Raw genomic sequence first — 20,265 nt, 5'->3', positions numbered from 1 at the left:
TGTGTAGGTTCTGTGTCCAGTTGTCTTGTTACATCTGTATTTATACCAGTTGATTCCAATCCTATCAATCTCTATGCCAAAGGTTAGGGCGTTTCTTATCTCCATTCCAGGGAGTAAAGATTATGTAGCTTAAGCATGATTGTTCGTAGTTAAAGTGATTAATTACCCGCCAGGCACTTACTTAAGGGGTTTTATTCCCTCCCTAACTTCAGGGGAAAATCCCAACCTGGGGAAACAACCTTTCTCAGAGAGGTGACCTTGGTTAAAACACATAGTGCCAAGAAGGTGAGCAAACATATTAAGAACAGTATGCTATATATGCCAGGTCCCTTGAAACAGCAAGGATGGACCGGCTCCTGGCAAGGCCACACATCCCGTTTCAGCTCAGCCCTGAGGAACCCCAGGAGCTGCTCTACCGCAGCGTCCTGCCCCTGGGACCCCTGCCAGGAGCTCCTCTGCAGCAGACCAGCCCGTCTCAGCCCTCGGCCGCTCCGCTCATGGCTCCATCCAGCTCGTGGCTCTCCCCCTCCCCCGAGTCCCCACAAGGGTTCTACCACTGGTGAAGAGCAGGCAGCGATGCCCATGGACCTTGCGTGGGCATTGGGACCACATCACTGCAGCCACAGCCCAGGGCAGGCGGGGAGCCAGCGAGACCATGGTGGGCACACAGGGTGACAAGGGTGCACCTGACAAGGGCGCCAAATGGGACCGAATGCTGGGATGCACGGCCTCCTCATTACTCGTCTCATCCTCTTAAAACGCTAGCGTGCGCTTCACTTCTCTGGACTGATTCCTACCACTCGGGAATCAGAGCTCGAGCGCCGTTCCAACAGAGCGTCACCCAGTGGGAGACGGACCGCACGGTGTGACCAACAGAGAGCCAGGGGGAGTGGGCACTGGCCCCGCCGTCCCCTTCGAAGGCCCTGACCGGGTGGGCAGAGACAGGTCGCCGTGGCCAGAGCAGGCAAGTCCACTGCCCCAAACCTGGGATCTAGAGGGAGGCCAGCGATGCCTGCATCACGCCATGAGGTGCCGGGGCTCTGTTCCTGGGCTCCCCAAGCCCGATCTCCAGCTTCTCCAAGTCTGTGAGCTGCCCACATCCTCTGTTCTTCCAACGGGGCTTGACCAACAGGCACCAGCTGCAGGAAGCCAGGGGATGGCCTGGGGCTGGCTATGGGGAGGGAGGCAGTGATCCCCGAGTGCTCAGGCGGTCTCGTGCAGCCACTCCGAGCTGACCACAAAGCAGTGAGGTGGGCGCGTGGAGTCGCTGCCCCTCCGACGGCTCCAAGACCACGCGCTCCTGGTCCCGGCTCCTGCAAACTTCCAGGTGCGAAAGCAGGTCAGTGACCAGGAGGGAGTTGGGCCCCAAGGAGAGCGAGCTGCGGTGGGGGGGGGGGGAGGGACCAGGAGCGTGGTTCTGTGACATGGTTTCAACCTTCCTGATGCCGCAACCCTTTAATACAGCTCCTCATGTTGTGGTGACCCCCAACCATAAAATTATTTTCGTTGCTACTTCATCACTGTAATTTTGCTACTGTTATGAATCGTCATGTAAATAGCTGATATGCAGGATGTGTTTCCATTGTTTATGACCCACAGGTTGAGAACCGCTGGTTTAAACCCATCGCCAGCCACCGGTCTCCCGAGCGATTTAAAAGTAGCACAGTGACGGCGAACCTTGTGAGCTCGGCGTGCCAGCATTTTGAAAAACCCTAACTTAACTCTGGTGCCGTGTCACATAGAGAAATTTTTTGATATTTGCAACCATAGTAAAACAAAGACTTATATTTTTTATATTTATTTTATGTATTTAAATGCCATTTAACAAAGAAAAATCAACCAAAATGAGTTCGCGTGTCACCTCTGACACGCGTGTCATAGGTTCGTCATCACTGAAGTAGCCTGTTTGCAGTTCAGGTGGTTGCCTATCGTGTTACCTTTTAATAGTAAATTCCAGTTTTGTTTCATGTGCTGAGGGAATCAATTTTGCTGTCATGGTGTTGTCACAACAAGCACGTGGTCCCCACCATCGGGTGGGGCTGGCTGGTCTGGGGGGTCCCCTGGGCCCACTGCACATGACTCAGCTCCCGACTTGAGGACCCTGAGCGTCTGGACTTGGGTTTCTGGCACCTGCGACCCGAGTGACAGCAAGGCAAGTGTCACTCCCTCAGTGACGAGTGGTATTGGGGGTCCCAGAGGACAGCGTGTGGGCAGAGCCGCCTCTCAACCCGCCCGAGGCTCACGTCCCTCCAGGCACCTGCTCCCGCCGCTGCTGGGCACCCAGGCCGAAGCCCCACCATAGGTTCGCCCAAAGGTGCTCCGGCCCGAAGGTGCGCCGCCTCCCCGACAGCTTCATACTCAGCTCAGACATGACTTCCCACAAAACGGCCACTGGGGGACGTAAGCAAAATGGGGTTCCTGTTGGTGCCACACGAAGGTGCAGATTCAGGGAGAGGCTGCCGTGTCCCTCACGGGGCGGGTGACTGCCGCTTCCATGGGGACCCTGTGCCGTCTAGGCTGAGCCGCGCGGGCCTCAGGGGCGCGGCCTGTGCCCGCTTCTCTGATGGAGCGGCTCGCAGTGAGGGCGCCGCCCCCGGAGGCAGCAGGCTTGCTTCTCCCGCGGGAAGCCCGCGTGCACAGGGTGCGCCCCGCGGTGGGGCCAGTAGCCTCCTCCGCAGAGTCCGGGGGACGGACCGCCAGCTCTGAGGGGAGCCCCAGCTCCAGGACCCCCTGCCCACGTCCTCGGGGTTCCGGTGCTGGCTCTGCTGCAGCGGTGGCCACCAGTTGACCGACGGTGAGGGAGGCGATGGTCAGGGCTGTGATCCCGAAACGTGGGACTCAGTGTGTGAGCCTGTTGACAGCCGGCTGGTGCGGGCAGACAGACAGACCCGCGGGGCAGAGCAGGGCCCTGAGCACCGACTTGCGCTGGAGAGCGACCTTACGGATGTGTATTACGTCTCAATGAACTAGTGAGGAAGAAAACCAACAGGATTCTTTCAAACCGTAGGGGAGGAAGGGCTCTTTCAGTGCTCATGGGAAATTTCAGATTTTGACGACTTCAAATTTTTAAATTTCCTAACAGCCAAAACAAAGGGCAGGAATAGGAACTCCTGTAACAGTGTCAACAATAAAAATAACTTTAAAAATAATAAAAAATAAAGTTAAAAAATAACCAGGAAAAGTATTAACGACACACCCAGCAAATATTTCATATCCACATCACAGGGTTTTATAAAGCAATGTTCTGAAGCACCGAAGTCCAGCGCTGCACAACTTTTAAGGACTTTTAAATGTTGTCGGCTGTTTCTATGCAGCCCACTGCTAAAAGTTAAAAAGGCTACAGTCCTTTATAGGAGCTGCTACAGCGAATTACGACATTGTCTCAGAAAGGCCGAGTAATTAAAATATTTAAATATTTTCAAATAACAGCTGATACTTATCGAGCGCCTGCACTCAGACGCGTCAGCCAGCAGGGCGGGCGTCCGTGTAAAATGCTGTCAACATGCAAGTCTCCCGCGCCCCACTTCTGCCCTTGGAGTTGAGTGCGGTGGCTGTGGCCACTCTTCCTGGTCCTCCTCACAGCCCATTCTGCACAGCCGCTTTGCACAGGGGGAGAGAACCAGGAAACGGGAAACCCAGGCCTCCGCCACCCGTCCTGGGGCTGCAGGTCCCCAGATCTGGGCCTGTGCGTTCAAGCGGGAGCCAAAGAGAACTTCCCCAAACCACCTCCTTCTGTAGGAAATGGGCCTCCGTGACCCATCTCCGGCATGGTCGGCTTTTGATGGAAATGGTTGCTGAATTTCCCCAGGGCAAACAGACTGTAGGGAGGAGGGAAGAGGATATAAGAACAAAGCACTGTGGCCAGCATCATGGTGGAAACTCCCGAGGTGCCCGCCTCAACTAGACTGGGGGAGGTGGAGGCAACTAGAAAAGGCTTGTGGACGAAAGGGGCCACACGCTGACCTGACAAGCACAGGAGAGGCCTGCATGGCAGCCTAGCAGACTCAGAGACCTAAAATAACCACAAAGGATGGTCTGAAATTAAACTTTGACTAAAAGCAGTTATGGTGGGCAGTTATGTCCTAGGCCAGTATCTTCACTGACAAGATCAACTTTGATCCTGTGGACGAAAGGGGCCACATGCTGACCTGACAAGCTCAGGAGAGGCCTGCATGGCAGTTTTGCAGACTCGGAGACCTAAAGTAACCACAAAGGATGGTCTGAAATTAAACCTTAACTAAAAGCAGTTATGGTGGGCAGTTACGTCCTAAGCCGATATCTTCACTGATAAGGTCAACCTTTACTGTAACTGAGCCTATCTGTCTTTTTGCATCTATGATGTGTCTTGAAATGTCTGGGTAACTTGTGATTTCCCTGTATCTGGAGCCCCTGGGGCACGGCCAGGTGTGCTGGGCCCAGGATAGATGCAGCAGATTCTTTCATTTGTCATGTTAATTGTTCCTGCACCCACCTAAGTATGTGTCCATCATTTTACTTTTTATCCTATCACAGAGGTTTCCCCACTTCACTTAATCCCACCTCCTTAAATGTGTCACCAATGAATTTCATGTATAAATACGGATGTAACCCCGCCATTCTCTGGAGCACTATCTCAATTCGTTGAGGTTCTGCTTCCCGGCATATGTCGACAGTTTGGGTCAAATAAACTCACAAAAATTCTTTACAGGTTTTAATGGTTTTTTTACGTTAACAATCCTTACTGAGCCCATTTGCCTTTTTGCCTCTAAGATAACATACCCTTGAAATGTCTGGGTAACTTGTAACTTCCCTTTTTCTGGAGCCCCTGGGGCACAACCAAATATGCTGGGCGGCAGGACAGATACTATAAATTCCTTCATTATCATGATGTTAATTGATCCTGCACCCACCTAAGTATGTGTCCATCATTTTACTTTTTATCCAATCCCAGGGGTTTCCCTGCTTTGCTTTATCCCTCCCCCTTAATCTATCACCAATGAATTTCATGTAACCCTCCTACGTCCCTCCTTTGATTGCAAATGTATAAATACAAATGTAACCCCGCCATTCTCCAGAGCACTATCTCAATTCGTTGAGGCTCTGCTTCCCGGCATATGTCGACAGTTTGGCTCAAATAAACTCACAAAAATTCTTTACAGGTTTCAATGGTTTTTTATATTAACAGGCTTCAGCCCAATTTTTTTAAATGGCCCAATGGGAGACAGCAAGACCTAGGCGACATATGAGGAAACAGGTGACCCCATAGTACTCAGCCAATGAGGACCCGGAGGAGGGACTGAATAAACAGGCTGTGTTTGCTGCCCCAGATGTACCTGTACAACTGGACAGACACCCGCTCTTGAGAACTTATTAAAAGTCTGATTTTTTCCATACTTCTGTCTCTGAGTCCGTTACTTGAATTCAGACAGGTGAGGATTTCTCACAATTCCTTTCAAGGCAAACAAGTAGCGTTCTTAAGGCCCAAATGTCCCACACGTGTTCTCTACCTGGTTTACTGTCCCCATCAAGACTGAGGTGACAGCTCTGAGCCACGCCTTTTTGCTTTAGAGGAGCGGAAGCTGTTTGGAGGTAGAGGGGCTCTGTCATCCAGTCCTGGGAATGGGGGGGGGGGGGGGTGCTCCTCGGCCATCAGTGGGAGTAAAACGTCTCTGAGAGGCGGTGTATACAGTGGTTAAGGGCAGGACTTAGGAGCTGGCCAGGAATTTGAATTCTGAATCCTGTGGGCCCCTGGACAGGTTACTTAACCTCTCTGTGCTTCAGCTTCCTCACCTACAAAGTGGGAATAATACTGTTACTAACAGTACACACCTCACAGGGTCACCATGGGGACTGAATAAATGACATATGTAAATGCACATTCACACAAATTAAACGCTAAAAGCAAAGCCTGGCGCCGGGAGCACCAAGTGGCTGCTGTTGGGAGTGTTCTTGTCATCACTATTTTAAAGCAGGAGGTCATTTTGCAAGCGACATACATAACGTCGGTCTCACCTTAGAATCCAGCTTCCTGTCCCCTGGCGTGGGCAGCGCTGCGGAGCGTCTGGCAGCGCTCGCTCTGGACCCCAGTGCCTTTGGCTGAGTGAGCCGAGCACAGGGAGGCCGGCTGCTGCCGCTTCCCCACCCCTCGGCACCCCACGACTGACGCCAGCAGGGCCTGGGCCTGCGCTCGGGGAGACCGGGGAGACCGAGGCCAAGGTCTCCCTGCAAACGGCAGGCTCGCCCCCGCCCGCCGCTTCACCTCCAAGGCCGCAGTGAGGACACAGCGAGAGGAGGGGGCCGTTGTGGATGCTGGAGGCGGAGACGCGCCCAGAGGACGAGGGCCACATGGGAAGCGACCACATTGGCATCGCATGAGGAGCTGGCACTTGACTGTCCAAATCCACCGTCTGCTGATACAAAAAACCGTGCAATTTCCAGGGCTGCCCCTCATTCCTGCAGCGGCCTCGTCTTCAGTAACAGCGTCTCAAAGGAAGACAGACAAGGCGCAGTGACCACTGCCTTGGCCTCACTCCCAGCCAGGGCCCTGCCCCGTGGCGGACACTGGTGACCCTGCTCCCGGCCCGGCGTCCTGCTGGCCCGGCGGCTGGGCCTCTGCTTGGGAGGGCTGAGCAGTGAGACACCAAGAGGAGCTGTCTCCGTCTGGATTTCCTATTTGGTTACATTTGAACTTGAAAGACACCTTCCTAATTGAGTTACACACAACTGGAGGTTAAATCACTTCTTTCAAAAACTAGCTCCCAGCTCTCCCCTTCCAGACATAGGGATCAATCACCTAGTTTTGAAATGTTATAATCCATTTGTTAGCGGTTCAGCGATTTCAACTGATTTTAAGTACACTTTTGCGGGCAATAAGGACTCTGCACGCCTAGGACTTCTGCCTCAGGTATCTGGAATAACACACTTCACCTGATGAACAATTTTCACAGCCCTCAACGTGGTGCCTTTCAAACTAAAGTTTACCATCCATTAATACAGGCCAGGAAATGACTTAGTGGTTTATGTTAAAAAAATAACAAAATGGAATAGAAAATGCCAGCATACATCACACACGTGAAAGGAGGCCCTCCTGGTTAAATGTTTGTTTATACGGACAGAAATGTGTGCGTGTGGCTGCGCGTGCTGACTCACATGTACAGTGTCTCTCTTCTGTGGTCAGAAAGCGTAAAGCACTGCCTGTCGGTGCCTGCACCAGCGGCTAACGTCCGTCCTGTCCCGAGCGCTCGCTGCGCTGCGCTGCCTGGACCACACTCAGTGCGGCTGAGCCTTCTGTGGGAGAGACCAGGGGAAGCACACAAATCTAGGTACTCAGTTAGGATAACACGTCATTTCCGCGATCGAGGCTCCATCTCAGAGTGCAAGAAACTGGTCTACCAGTATCTCCACCATAAAGAGAGAAAATAGTGGCTTCTGCCTCCATTCAGTGTCTCACCAGAATTACTGCTCTTTATACAAGGAAATGGAAGTACCTATACATACCCTGAAGTTTTAGACATGATGGTATTTCCGATTTTTTAGAAAAACACATTTCAGTGCTTATAAGCACTCATTTTTGTAAAACTTTAATTTCTAAGACATTTAAATGGTCACACTGACAATATCTCATAGAAACAGGAGTTAACAATTTGTAAAAAACAAACAAAACAAAAAAACAATGCCCTGTAAACAAATTTACCAGTGCCTCCAAACATTTTTTTAAAGTAACATCAGACCAGATTTTTTAAAGTTTAAAAAGATTTTTTAAAGTTTAAAAAGTCAGTACTGTATATACGCCCATATATTTTTTTAAATTACTGTAAGAATTGTCTTTATTCATTAAATACTATGCAAATGACTAGAAAGCAACAAGGCTTCCAACCTGTGCTGTGGACAGATTCAGGGTGACCGAGGCCATGGGGGACCACTGTGGTCCAGCAAAGTCAGGCAGGTGCGGGTGCCCCAAAGACCAGGTGTGCGCACACCTTTAACGCACCTGGGAGTCAGGACCACGGGAAAGTTCCCTCCCACCCACCACCCACTGTGCACTGAGCGCTAATGTGAATGTGTTTGTGTTTACTTAGAACAGATCTAGTTTAGAGAGAATGTTCATAAAGCTAAGAAAACATTAAGAAATAGGTTGGAAAATCATTACAAAAGTTATCATCTGTAAATTTTATAATTTTAAAATATTTTATTTAAATATGCAGAACCAATTAATGACAGGAGTTAGCTGAGTCTCCTCAAGAAACCTGTACCCCCAGGCCTAACGCCATCAGAAAAGATGCGGGAGATGGGAAGGGGGAGGCCTGTGGTCACGAGGGGCAGCGCCACTTTGGGGATGGCTGCTGGCCTTCACCAGCCCTCACTGACAGGTGCCTGCAGGCCCTGGCCCTGCGTGCAGGCCACGACCGGGCAGGGCCCTGTGTGTGGGTGTCCGTAGCAGGCCTCCCTGGGAGGCCCGGCCAGGTGGCTCAGTCCTCAGAGAGAAGCGGTCAGTGAACAGACCTGACACAAACACAGAAAAGGTGACTGTGTGCCCCAGACGCTGTCGGACGTCGCGCTTGTGCCCAGAACTCTTCCCGGGATGTGCCTGAACTGGGCTGACTGAGCAGCGCCACTCTACTGAAAGAAGCGTGTCTGCTCCCGTGGCCGTCTGTCCCAGGGCGACTCCCAGAGTTCCCGCGAAAGCCACAGCTGGCAGCTGATGCCCACATGGGCAGGTGCAGGAACGAGAAAGCACGCCTGCGTGCGCCTCCTCGTGCGCGTCCCATGCTGGCCGTCACCAGCGCGAGCACGAGGCTTACCGAGTGCTGTTCGCAATCCTCAACTATCTTTTAAGCGGCCTGCATTTCCACGTGGCTCCGAAGGAAGTGTGGGTGTACACGGAGGACAGGCAGTCAGTGGAGCTTACAAACATAACCATTCATTTTTCTTAATATTTTGACTCTAAGTGGAAATGTTTTGATGTCCAATATACACAGCCTGGTTTTCATAATTGCTCCCCCCCCCAAAAAAAAGCTTTAAGTGCAACAATTTGAGAAAAAAGTTATTTTACTGTTGCCTGCATAGATGGTTCATTGCACACACACAGTGCACATGAATATATGTACGTATTTACAGACATGTGAACATACGTGTGTATGTAGAGACCGGGTGTGGGGCTGTGCGGGGGCCCTCGGATCCTGCACGCTCGACCGACAGAACTCGGTCTCCTGGGGGACAACTTTATTCAGTGGACGTGGGGCCACGACAGGACCCCGAGAATTATTTACAGCTTAACAACCGAGTGGCTAGCAGATCACGATAGTCGGCCAAACTCTTCTTATGCCAGAGCCAAATGCTGTGTGTTTGGTGCTAAACTGGTTGCTTTTCCGGGTCTGAGGTTTAAATGGCAAAAGTAGCGAAGCCTGAAGCAGCGGCAAAAGAAAGGGGCTTCTACCCAGAGGGCTTAGTTTAGGATGGACGGAGGAACAGGAGGAGTTAAGGGAGTTTAGAAAAAAGGGCTTAAAAAATGGTGTCATACAGCCTGTAAGGCGGGCGCTGGTCCCAGGGTCTCACACTGGCAGCTGTGCCAGGAGAGGTGACACTGACCGGCCATGAACTTGGAACCGGCTGGCCCCTCCCTCCCACCTGGTGACGCAGGGCTGCCCAAGCGTGGGGGTAAGAGTTCCCTGTGTCCCCTGGACTCACATCTGTAACTAAATCTGAACTGTGCTTTGTTCCTGCATCAAGGACGTGGAAAATATCAGGCGCCACGCCAGCTCCCACATCCCAGGCACAGAGATTCCCGCACCTTGTGCATGCCCTTGGCCTCACCCCACGCCCTTGGTCACCTCCTGTCCCAGCAACAGGTGCCGCCAGCAGCCTCCACGTGTGCAGGTCCTAGGCTGGAGCAAATCCTCGGAAGCCCTAGCTTCCCGGCTGCCTTCTGGTGGCCGTCCCGACAGAGCAGACGTGGGTGTGGGGCTGGAACCCACGCCCCGCAGGTTCCCAGAGGACAATTAGAAAGTGAGCGGGGCCGCCACGCCTGGGATCAGGAATGTCCGAGTCCTCCCGCATCTGCGCTGAGAGCGGAGCGGCCTCACAGGACTTTCTGGTGCCCATTGGCAGACGGCTTGGCGGTGTCCGACTCCCGGGGCGCCCTGGATAAGTGCAGCTTATGGAGTCCTGCAGGGAGGAGGAAATGGTGAGAGGAGGCTCTGCCCCAGGCGGGTGGGAGTGGCGGTGCTGGGGACACCTCCAAGGGGTCGCTCTTCCACCCGGGCCCGGGCCAGCCCCAGCCCCGTGGCACACATAGCGCCCCATGGAGGTCCCGCCCCACTCACCCACCCTCAGCACTGATCCTCCTGCAAGCCTGTTCCTACCCCAAGGGCGCTTCCCAGGGAGCCCAACCCCAAACAAGCATCATCCATTTGTGTTTCAAAATACACACATATGAAGAACACAGGAAAATGCATTGACAGACAGCAAAATATGAAGCACGTATTTAAAAAGAAAGGCAATGGAAAACATTTCCCAAAAGAAAAAGAAAGAAATGGCAAAGCAACAAGTTGAACAAAGATAATATTTCAGAGAATAAAAAGTATTTATGTGAGTCACAGCAACCTGTGCCTCTGAGCCACCACTTCCATGGAACCCAACACAGAACACTGCATCCGCGGGAGAGGGGACAGGACACAGCCCTCCTGGGTGGGGGGTTCCTTCTGAAACATGGGTGCTGCCCGGGCTGGGGTTTGGAGGAACCAGTGTCTGTCTTGTGCAGAAGCCGCCATGGGCACCATCATCCGTAGCTAAACTGAGCGTCCACTGTGTGCAGATGCCCTGACGGGGCATCCAGGACCCTGCATGCAGCGGCCCTGCTGCGGGTACAGCCGCCCTCTCGCAGAGGTGCCCGCGGGAGCTGAGTGAGCTTACAGCTCGGCGGCCTTGCGGTTTAACTCTGGACACTGCCTGCCAGAACTGCCTGATCCCAGCCACTGTGCAGACCCCACAGCCAGAATCCCACACCTGGGCAGGGACCCACCCACTTTCTGGTGCTCCGGCTGAAGTGAGGCTTAACTTTTCCCTTTCGGGCCAATATTTCATCAGCCACCTCCTTACAGGGTTAGTATAAAGTAAAACACAAACAATCCGAAATCTTTTCTCCTTCCCCAAGGTCACCCTTTCTTTATTTAAAAAATGTGTGTGTGTGTGTGTGTGTGTGTATATATATATATAATTGATTTCAGAGGAGAACAGAGAGAGATGGAAACATCAATGATGAGAGAATCATTGATCAGCTGCCTCCTGCACACCCCACACTGGGGACTGAGCCCACAACCCAGGCATGTGCCCTGACGGGAATCAAACCCTGACCTCCTGGTTCCTAGGTTCACATTCCACCACTGAGCACGCCGGCCAGGCCCAAAGGTCACCCTTTCAATCCCTGGGCTGGGAAGGCCTGGTGAGCCAAGCTTTGCTGTCGCTCACAAGGCTGTTACCTGAGCGCAGGGCCTCAGTGAGCCCAGCATCAGGCTGCCTTGTCCAGGAGCTGGAAACACAGGAGCGTGGAGTGTAAGCGCCCAGCGCGGGCAGTGCAGGGGGTGAGCTCACGTCAGGACTGTCAAGCATCAACTGCTGCCTTTCCCTTTTTGCTATAAAGGTTCATGCCCACACCCCAGAAGGCTGATGTGTGGTCCTTTCTATTGACCTGGGGTTCCCAACACCTAAAGGCTGGAACTGCTTAGGTTACTGCTGACGTAAGCCCGACCCACACACTCCGAGGGCACGTTTACACCCACTGAGGAGTCGCGCCCACTGTCCTGTGGCCATGGAGACGGGGTCAGGACGCTTCGCTCCTAGGAATGCGAGAACGCTATGCTTTATCCTGAGCTGTGTGGCGCTCACTGAAGAGAACTGGGGGTCGGCCTGACACTTGCAAAACCCAAAGCTCACGAAAATCCTGCACTGAAACAGAAGGAGGTGTCCTTCCCAAAAAGTATCCTTCCGCCCTCCCCACTCCCTCCCAGCACCCGTCACAGACAAAGAGCTGCCGCTTCCTGCTCCGACCGACCGCGCAGGGCGGGCTCAGCCTCCTGAGAAGTGTCTGTCGCCCCGCAGTCCTCAGGAGGAGCCTGACAGGTGAGGAAGGACTCACACCAGGGTTAGGACTGTGACCTCTAAGGGCTCACACACTTGGAGAAATGAGTGAGTGAAAACTGAAAATTAGCTCTCATGTGAAGTTACGAATTAGTAGGCGGAGAGAAACCACGCAGCGCCGGGGATTACCTAGGGCCTTGAGGAGCTCTTCCCGGACCGCAGAGGTGAATTTTCTGACCAGACACAGTGTTGTCACCACAGCGAAAAGCAAATTGTAGGATAACACAATATAGAAATTTCCCAGCCAGTTAAACCTTCCGAAGTCTCCCAGAAGATCGAATCTAGTGATTCCTGTTAAAAACAAACAGCCCTTAAAATCAGGTATGATGTGTTCACAGACATCACAAAATAAAGTGCAAATCAGATCAATTCCTTGGCCTTTCCCGTTTCTGTCAGTGACTATGTCTTGTGGAACCAGACCCGTCCGCCCTGCCTGCTCCCCCACGTGTTACTCACACAGAGGTCACATAGAGGTCATGCTCACACTGACCAGAACTGCCCTGCTGCTTTGGGGGGGGGGGGGGGTAAGGGAAGGATGTGGGGGCGAGTGAACACTGACCCAGGAAACAGGGGTCTGATAGAAAAAGACACTTGACAACCCACTCCTTCCCCATCCCCGCCTGTCCATGTCCTTGGAGAGGGCGCCTGCCTCTCCATGCCCTCGACTCAAATTCTGTTTCTCCATCGCACACGTGACCTGGAACAGCTTTGCCTCCTCTGGCTGCTTTACTGCCTCCTTTCCCCACAGGATGAGTCCTGAGAGCAGGGGGTTCATCTTTGACTCCTGTGGTCCCAATGCCACAGCAAAGCCTTGCATACACTCAATACTTACTACAGCCTATATAATAATCCTATATATAATAAAAGGGTAATATGCAAATTGATTGAACAGTGGAACCACTGGTAGCTATGGCGCGCACTGACTACCAGGGGGCAGATGCTCAACGCAGGAGCTGCCCCCTGGTGGTCAGTGTGCTCCCACAGGGGGAGCACAGCTGAGCCAGAAGCCAGGCTCATGGCTGGCAAGCGCAGCAGCGGTGGCGGGAGCCTCTCCCACCTCCGAGGCAGTGCTAAGGATGTCTGCCTGACTGCTCCCGGGAAGGGGTGGGGGGGAGAGTGGCCTAAGCCATCAGTCAGACATCACTTGAGGGCTCCCAGACTGTGAGAGGGCACAGGCTGGGCTGAGGGACCCTCCTGAGTGCATGAATCTTGTGCACCGGGCCTCTAGTAAATTAATAAACACACAGGTGAGTCCTTTTCAGGAAAAAATCATTCATGGGAATCAGATGCTACAGGTTTGACGAATAAAATGGCACAGCTGGAAATGCAGCGTGGTTGTGTCATATTGCAAGGAAGTCCCTTTAACTCACCTGTACACGCTTATAAAAGCAATAATTTAAATAGCCCTTCTCTTCAATGAGCATGTGCCTTGGCCCATACTTACTGAAAAGGATGTGTGAATGGTAAGATTTTCTGACCATTGGTATACTGTTGCCATCTCTCAAGAAAGAACTTAAAGAGCTACAGAGGGTCATATAAAAATTTAACCACAAAGGACTATAAATCAAAACCTTTATTTTAGCCCTGATCGGTTTGGCTCAGTGGATAGAGCATCGGCCTGCGAACTGAAAGGTCCCAGGTTCGGTTCCAGTCAAGGACATGTACCTTGGTTGCAGGCACATCCCCAGTAGGAGGTGTGCAGGAGGGAGCTGATCGATGTTTCTCTCTCATCTTTGCTTCTAACTCTCTATCCCCCTCCCTTCCTTTCTGTAAAAAAATCAATAAAATATATTTTTTAAAAAACACAACCCTTTATTTTATGAGTGCTCTAAGGGTTTCAAGAATGACTTCGACTAACCTCCATTTCACCTTGTCAGCCAGCTTTCAGACTTAACTCTCATCCCCACCACAATGCAATCCCATCACCTGCCCTGGGCAGACTCTACAAAAGCAACCCATAGAGACAGCAGAAAACTCTTCATACCAAACAGGCAGGAAAACAAGATGTTTCCAAAAGTAACTCTTTTGTAGTCACATCTACCCAGCGCCAATGACTTTGACTTTGAGAGACAATAATCTACAATAATGTTTTAAGGAGCCAGAAGATTAATGAAAACATATAAACAACAAAATCTTTCTAAAGGCAACAGGGACCCAGAGTCCAGCCAGGGATGCTGCACGGCCCCACACCACAAGACCATGGCAATGGCCGTGGCTGCAGCTCCTCGGAAGTCTTGGTGAAACTTTACTTGTTAAAAGGAATACATGTCTAATTATATATTTTATTTTTCAAATAGAATACCTGCCGGGAGCCGGTCCATGCTTGCTGTTTCAAGGGTCCTGGCATATATGGCATACTGTTCTTAATATGTTTGCTCCCCTTAGCGCTGTGTGTTTTAACCAAGGTCACCTCTCCAAGAAAGGTTGTTTCCCCAGGTAGGGATTTTCCCCTGAAGTTAGGGAGGGAATAAAACCTCTTAACTAGTGCCAGGTGGGTAATTAATCACTTTAACTATGAACAATCATGCTTAAGCTACATAATCCTTACTCCCTGGAATGGAGATAAGAAACGCCCTAACCTTTGTAATAGAGATTGATAGGATTGAATCAACTGGTATAAATACAGATGTAATAGACAGCAAGACACAGAACTTAGAATACGGAACCGAGAGAGACGGAACCTAGGTACAGAACCTACACAGAACGTTCTCTAGAGACAGAAGAACTTCGCTGGAGAGAACATGGCAAAAGTTCCTGGACAGAAACTGGCCTGGAATGAAGATAAGAAACGCCCTAACCTTTGTAATAGAGATTGATAGGACTGAATCAACTGGTATAAATACAGATGTAATAAGACAGCAAGAAACAGAACTTAGAATACAGAGCTTAGAACACAGAACTAAGAAGACAGAAACTACACAGAACCTACAGACAGAAGAACTTCGCTGGAGAGAACATGGCAAAAGATCCTGGACTGAACCTGACTACAGAAATTGGCAAGAGAACCTGACTAGAACCTGGTGACTGAACCTGGCTGGAGAACCTGGACAGAACCTAGCTGAAGAACCTAGCGAGGGAACATGGCTACAGAACCTGGCTGGAGAACCTGGAGAACCTAGCAAGAGAACATGGACACAGAACCTGGCTGGAGATCCTAAGCAGAACTTCGCTGGAGATCCAGACCAGAACTTGGCTGGAGATCCTGGCTAGAGATCCTGGCTAGGCTGCTGATCAACTGAACGCTGTCTCCGTGTCATTCCTTCTTCACTGACCCCGTCCACACCTTTGGGGACCCCTGGACCTGCTGGGGTTGGACCCCGGCAAATACCCTTTAATTTAGCCTAAGAAGGTATCTGTAAACAAGACTGAGTCCTTCCAAACAAGCTTCATTGGTTTCAGCCCAGAGATATTTGACCTTCAGGGCCAACGATGCCTTTGAGAATCTAGTGGAAACCATGGCTCTTTTCATAAGAAAGCACATAAATGCACAAATCTTCCATAGCATGACACTCACTGATGGAGGAGCTGGAAGGTCACAGGACAGAATCCTTGCCGGACACTCCTCAGAGCCTTATCTAGTCTGAACCTCTTGATCAGACAGCACCGTTAGCAAAACAAAATGAGAGCACATATACCCAACAGATGTGTGTGCAATTATTTATAAATGATGCTATTCACTGGCATACACATTACACATAGACAAAACAAAGGCTCAGCTAAAAAGTCCCAAAAATAAAGGTAAATGCAAGTTCTACTGATTTGTTCACACAGCCAAGTCTTCCTTTGTGTATTCCTGGGGCCCAGACTCCACGTTTGAAACCACTGGTGTGAGCTAACAGTGATCAGCCACTCCCCAAATGTGACGCATGTACCACCTTGGGACCTCACTGCCACATGTGAATGGAGTTGGCAAGATGCCCCCGGAGTGAGAATGGAGCATACATCTGGGAACAATGTTCTGAGAAGTGCTCTCACTAGAACTTCTCAGTGGACTCAACTTGGTATCTTGAGAGTCAGGGTCAAGACCTGAGATGAAATACCAGGCAAAGAGCAATACCCTCACTGGACACTTCAGTCCCAGGACAGCTCGGGCTGCCCACAGACAGAACTCCAGGGGCCTGCTGCCACAGTGCACCAAGCACTGTGCAAATACTCGGCCGAGACACCGTTGTCCCAATTTAGTTTCATATTTTAAAAATCTAACTAATGCTGACTAGGATCACACAGAGCTCTTCAACTCTGAAAATCTTCTGTGAGACTGGACAGCAAGAGACCTTGGCAATCACTTCTCTAAACGTCATGACAATCGTTAAACTAAAAAATGTACCTTTTTATTAAAAGTACCAACACTTAAGAAAAAGTAACAATATTTAAGTTTTAACTTAAAAACACTTACTATACAAATGTGTGATACTTCAAAATCTCTACTTCTGGAGAAAGGTATAAGAGAGTCTTAATTTTTAAGGCAGCAAAATTTAAAATACTACCAACTAAAAAAAAATCAATTATCAAATGTTAACCCTCCTCATCAAATATTGAAATGCTTATTCCCACTTACGAGTGCATTTTTTTAAAGATAAGTAAGACATATATGAGGTAAGAACCTTAAAGTTAGGCTGTGGATAAGCATAGGCCCTATTATCTGGATTATCCGACAATAAAATACTCTTCACGACAAAGTGCACAGCAGTCTGCCCACTAGGATTCAAGTGGAAATGTCTGCTGCTACTGCCTTGAATTAAGATCTCTTTCTATTCATATTATAGAACGAAGGTACAAACTTAACCTCACTCCAAGAAGCTGGTTATCCACCTGCAATGTGAGTCAACAGAATTCATGTGCGTTAGCCCACCAGAGTCAGCTTCGGTGTTCAGCAAGAATATTCACGTTTTCCACTAGCAAGACAATGAGAGACGTCACAGAGCCTCACACACTCAAGGATCATTCACGCAATCTGATCAGTAAATGATGTGTGCTGGCAAACCACACGGCTGACGTGGATGCCTTGGCTTCCCTGTAGGACTGCCAGAAAGAACATATGCATCTTGTTATAAATAACAAGTTTAGAATTAAACTATTCTTTGATGAAACATTGGAATTAACACACACACCGCCCCCCCTCCCCCCCCGCCACCCACCCACCCAGACTCTCCCAGTGGTTAGTTTAAATTATGTTGACTAGATTTCCAAAATCCTTCCTCTAAACCAGATGTTTGAAATAAATTTGCTTAAGAGTGTCAAATAATAAATGTGACAAAAATAATGGAAGAGTAAAATCTACAACCACTTTAAACATCATTAATTTCAGGATTAATGTAAATAGGCTCATTGCCAATGATTTTTATTCAAAAACAAACTTGTTCTAAAATTAATGAGAGGTGCCATTTTGGGGGTAAAATGAAAGATACTATTTAAGTAAAGACTTTTAACTTTTGACCAGTTTTATTGTGCAAGTAGATTCTCATTAAATGACATCAATTAGAAATGTTAATTAACTTCACGTTCCAGCCAAGATGGAGTAAAAGACACCAGATTTTTCCTCCCACCTGAAGTTTTAGAGGAGTCAAAGTCATACACAGATTTTCAACTGTGCAGGGGGTCACAACCCTAACCCCCTTGTTGTTCAAGAGTCAACTATATTTCAAAAACTGAAAGAAAAATTGAAGTTAAGTTAGAGGCATGAAACATATAAAACAGACCCAAGTTGGCCTTCTACAGAAGAAAACTAAAGTATAAGATGTAAAACACACAACAGAAGGGATTAATGACAGATTAGACACTGCAAAGGAAGAAATTAGTAGACTTGAAGACACATCAATGGAAACTATTCAAAATGAAACACAGAAAGCAAAACAAGACCAAAAATTAACAAAGCATCAGTGACCTGTGAATTAATTTCAAATTGCAAATGTGCTTGTGGTGACAATTCTTAAAGGAGAGGGAAGTGAGAATGGAAAATACATTTGAAGAAATAATGGCTGAACATCTTCCAAATTTGATGAAAACTATATCGATAGATCAAAGAAGCTCAATAAACTCTATGTACAAGATACAGAAGAAAACTAAACCAAGGCACATCATAATCAAACTGTTTAAGTGATAAGAAAAATTTTATAAGCAGTCAAATTTTTTTAAAAGGTCACATTAAAAAAGATAATGATCACAAGCTTTCTTGTCAAAAACTATGCAAATGAGAAAACAGTTAAGTAACACCTTTAAAATACTGAAGAAAAAATAAGTCAATCTTAAATTCTATACCAGCAAAAATATCTTTTAAAAAAATAAGGCAAAATAAAAACATTTCACACATACATCAAGCTGAAAGAATCCATCACTAGCAAACATGCATTACAAGGAATGTTAAAGACAGTCTTCCTGGCAGCAGGAAAATGCTACCAGAAGGAAGTCTGGTTCTACATAAAGAACTGAAGAGCAACAGAAATGATTACTATGTGGCTACACAGAAAAAAATTTTTAGTTTGAAATCTCTGTAAAAGATCATTGTTTGAAGCAAAAATAAAAACAATGTAGCATCTTACCTAATAATAGACAAACATGTAAATTGACCAGCCCTCCGCTATGCTCACCAGCCAATCAGGAAAGTATGCAAATTAACCCAACAAAGATGGTGGTTAATTTACATACGTAGGCACAAAGCGGCAGAAGGAAGACTGAAGGCTCTGGCTGGAGCTGCAAAGACTGAAGGCTCCGGGTGGAGCAGTGAAGTCCTGGGTCCCGGGTGCCAGAGGAAAACCAGTGCCGGCAGCCAGGGGGAGGAAAGGCCTACTGCACGAATCTCTTTGTGCAACCGGCCTTTAGTCCTATCTAATAAAAGACAAAAAGGGTAATTGACCGTACCTTCACTACGCTTCCCATTGGCTAATCAGGGCGATATGCAAATTAACCACCAACTAAGATGGTGGCCGGCAGCCATGCAGCTGAAGCGAACAGGAGGCTTGCTTGCTCCAGTGATGGAGGAAGCCAAGGTTCCCCGCCTGCCACGGCCCGGATCTAAGTTCCAAAAGCAACAAAGTTTCAATTATAGAAGCTAAACAAACCCCAGATGCCTACCTGCTTTCAGCCAGCTGTGGCCACGGAGCTGGAGCTGGCCCTTAGCTCCAGTGACGGCAACAAAGTTTCAATTATAGAAGCTAAACAAACCCCAGATACCTGCTTTCAGCAGACCGTGGCCTCAGAGCTAGAGCGAGCAAGAGTCAGCTCTCAGTTCCAGTGACGGCAACAAAGTTTCAATTATAGAAGGTAAATAAATCCCAGAATTAAAAAAAAAGAAAAAAAGGAGAGGCTGGGAGCTTTAGTCTCCGGCAGTCTGAAAACAGCCCTCAGCCCCTCATCCAGACTGGCCAGGCACCCCAGTGGAGAACCCCAACCTAAAGGGGGTGTGGCCAGCCTGAAAACAGCCATCAGCCCCTCATTCAGGCTGGCCAGGCACCCAAGCGGGACCCCCACCCTGATCCGGGACACCCTTCAGGGCAAACCAGCCGGCCCCCACCTGTGCACCAGGCCTCTATCCTATATAGTAAAAAGGTAATATGCAAACTGACCCTAACAGCAGAAAGACTGGGAATGACTGGTCACTATGACACACACTGACCACCAGGGGCCAAATGCTCAATGCAGAAGCTGCCCTCTGGTGTCAGTGCGCTCCCACATGGGGGAGCTCTGCTCAGCCACAAGCCAGGCTGATGGCTGCCAGTACAGTGGTGGTGGTGGGAGCCTCTCATGCCTCCTCAGCAGTGCTAAGGATGTCCGACTGCAGCTTAGGTCTTCTCCCTGCTGGCAAGTGGACATCCCCTGAGGGCTGCCAGGCTGCCAGAGGGATGTATGATTGCCAGCTTAGGCCCAATCCCCCCGGGGAGCAGGCCTAAGCCAGCAGGTGGTCATCCCCCGAGGGGTCCCAGAGTGCGAGAGGGCACAAGCCGGGCCGAGGGACCCTCCCTCCCCAACAAGTGCACAAATTTTTGTGCACCGGGCCTCTAGTGTATATATAAAAGCCTAAGAGACCATTACAGCGGAACGACCAGAACGACGGGTCGCTATGATGCACACTGACCACCAGGGGCAGATGCTCAACACAGGAGCTGCCCCCTGGAGGTCAGTGTGCTCCCCCTGCTCAGCCAGAGGCCAACCTCA

General features: G+C 49.6%; 1 protein-coding gene across 9 annotated transcripts in view; it reads right to left on the bottom strand.

Moving 5' to 3' along the window:
• Window positions 1-8,919: 8,919 nt before the first annotated feature.
• LMBR1 (limb development membrane protein 1) overlaps window positions 8,920-20,265 on the bottom strand; it is a 127,884-nt gene continuing 116,538 nt past the window's right edge. For 5 of the 9 annotated variants that reach the window (XM_036356064.1, XM_036356066.1, XM_036356062.1 and 2 more), the window contains 2 exons: window positions 12,244-12,405; window positions 8,920-10,143 (listed from right to left, as the gene is read on the bottom strand). In XM_036356064.1, the coding sequence (XP_036211957.1) occupies window positions 10,058-10,143; window positions 12,244-12,405 (248 nt within the window). In that variant the 3' untranslated portion in view covers window positions 8,920-10,057. The remainder of the gene's footprint in view (window positions 10,144-12,243; window positions 12,406-20,265) is intronic. The other 4 variants (XM_036356070.1, XM_036356065.1, XM_036356067.1 and 1 more) reach the window with 3 other exon arrangements.

The sequence above is a fragment of the Myotis myotis genome, unplaced genomic scaffold, assembly GCF_014108235.1.
Source record: "Myotis myotis isolate mMyoMyo1 unplaced genomic scaffold, mMyoMyo1.p scaffold_m19_p_25, whole genome shotgun sequence".
Classification (NCBI taxonomy): Eukaryota; Metazoa; Chordata; class Mammalia; order Chiroptera; family Vespertilionidae; genus Myotis; species Myotis myotis.
The sequence above is the reverse complement of the archived record's forward strand: the minus strand, read 5'-3'. Positions and strand labels throughout refer to the sequence as shown.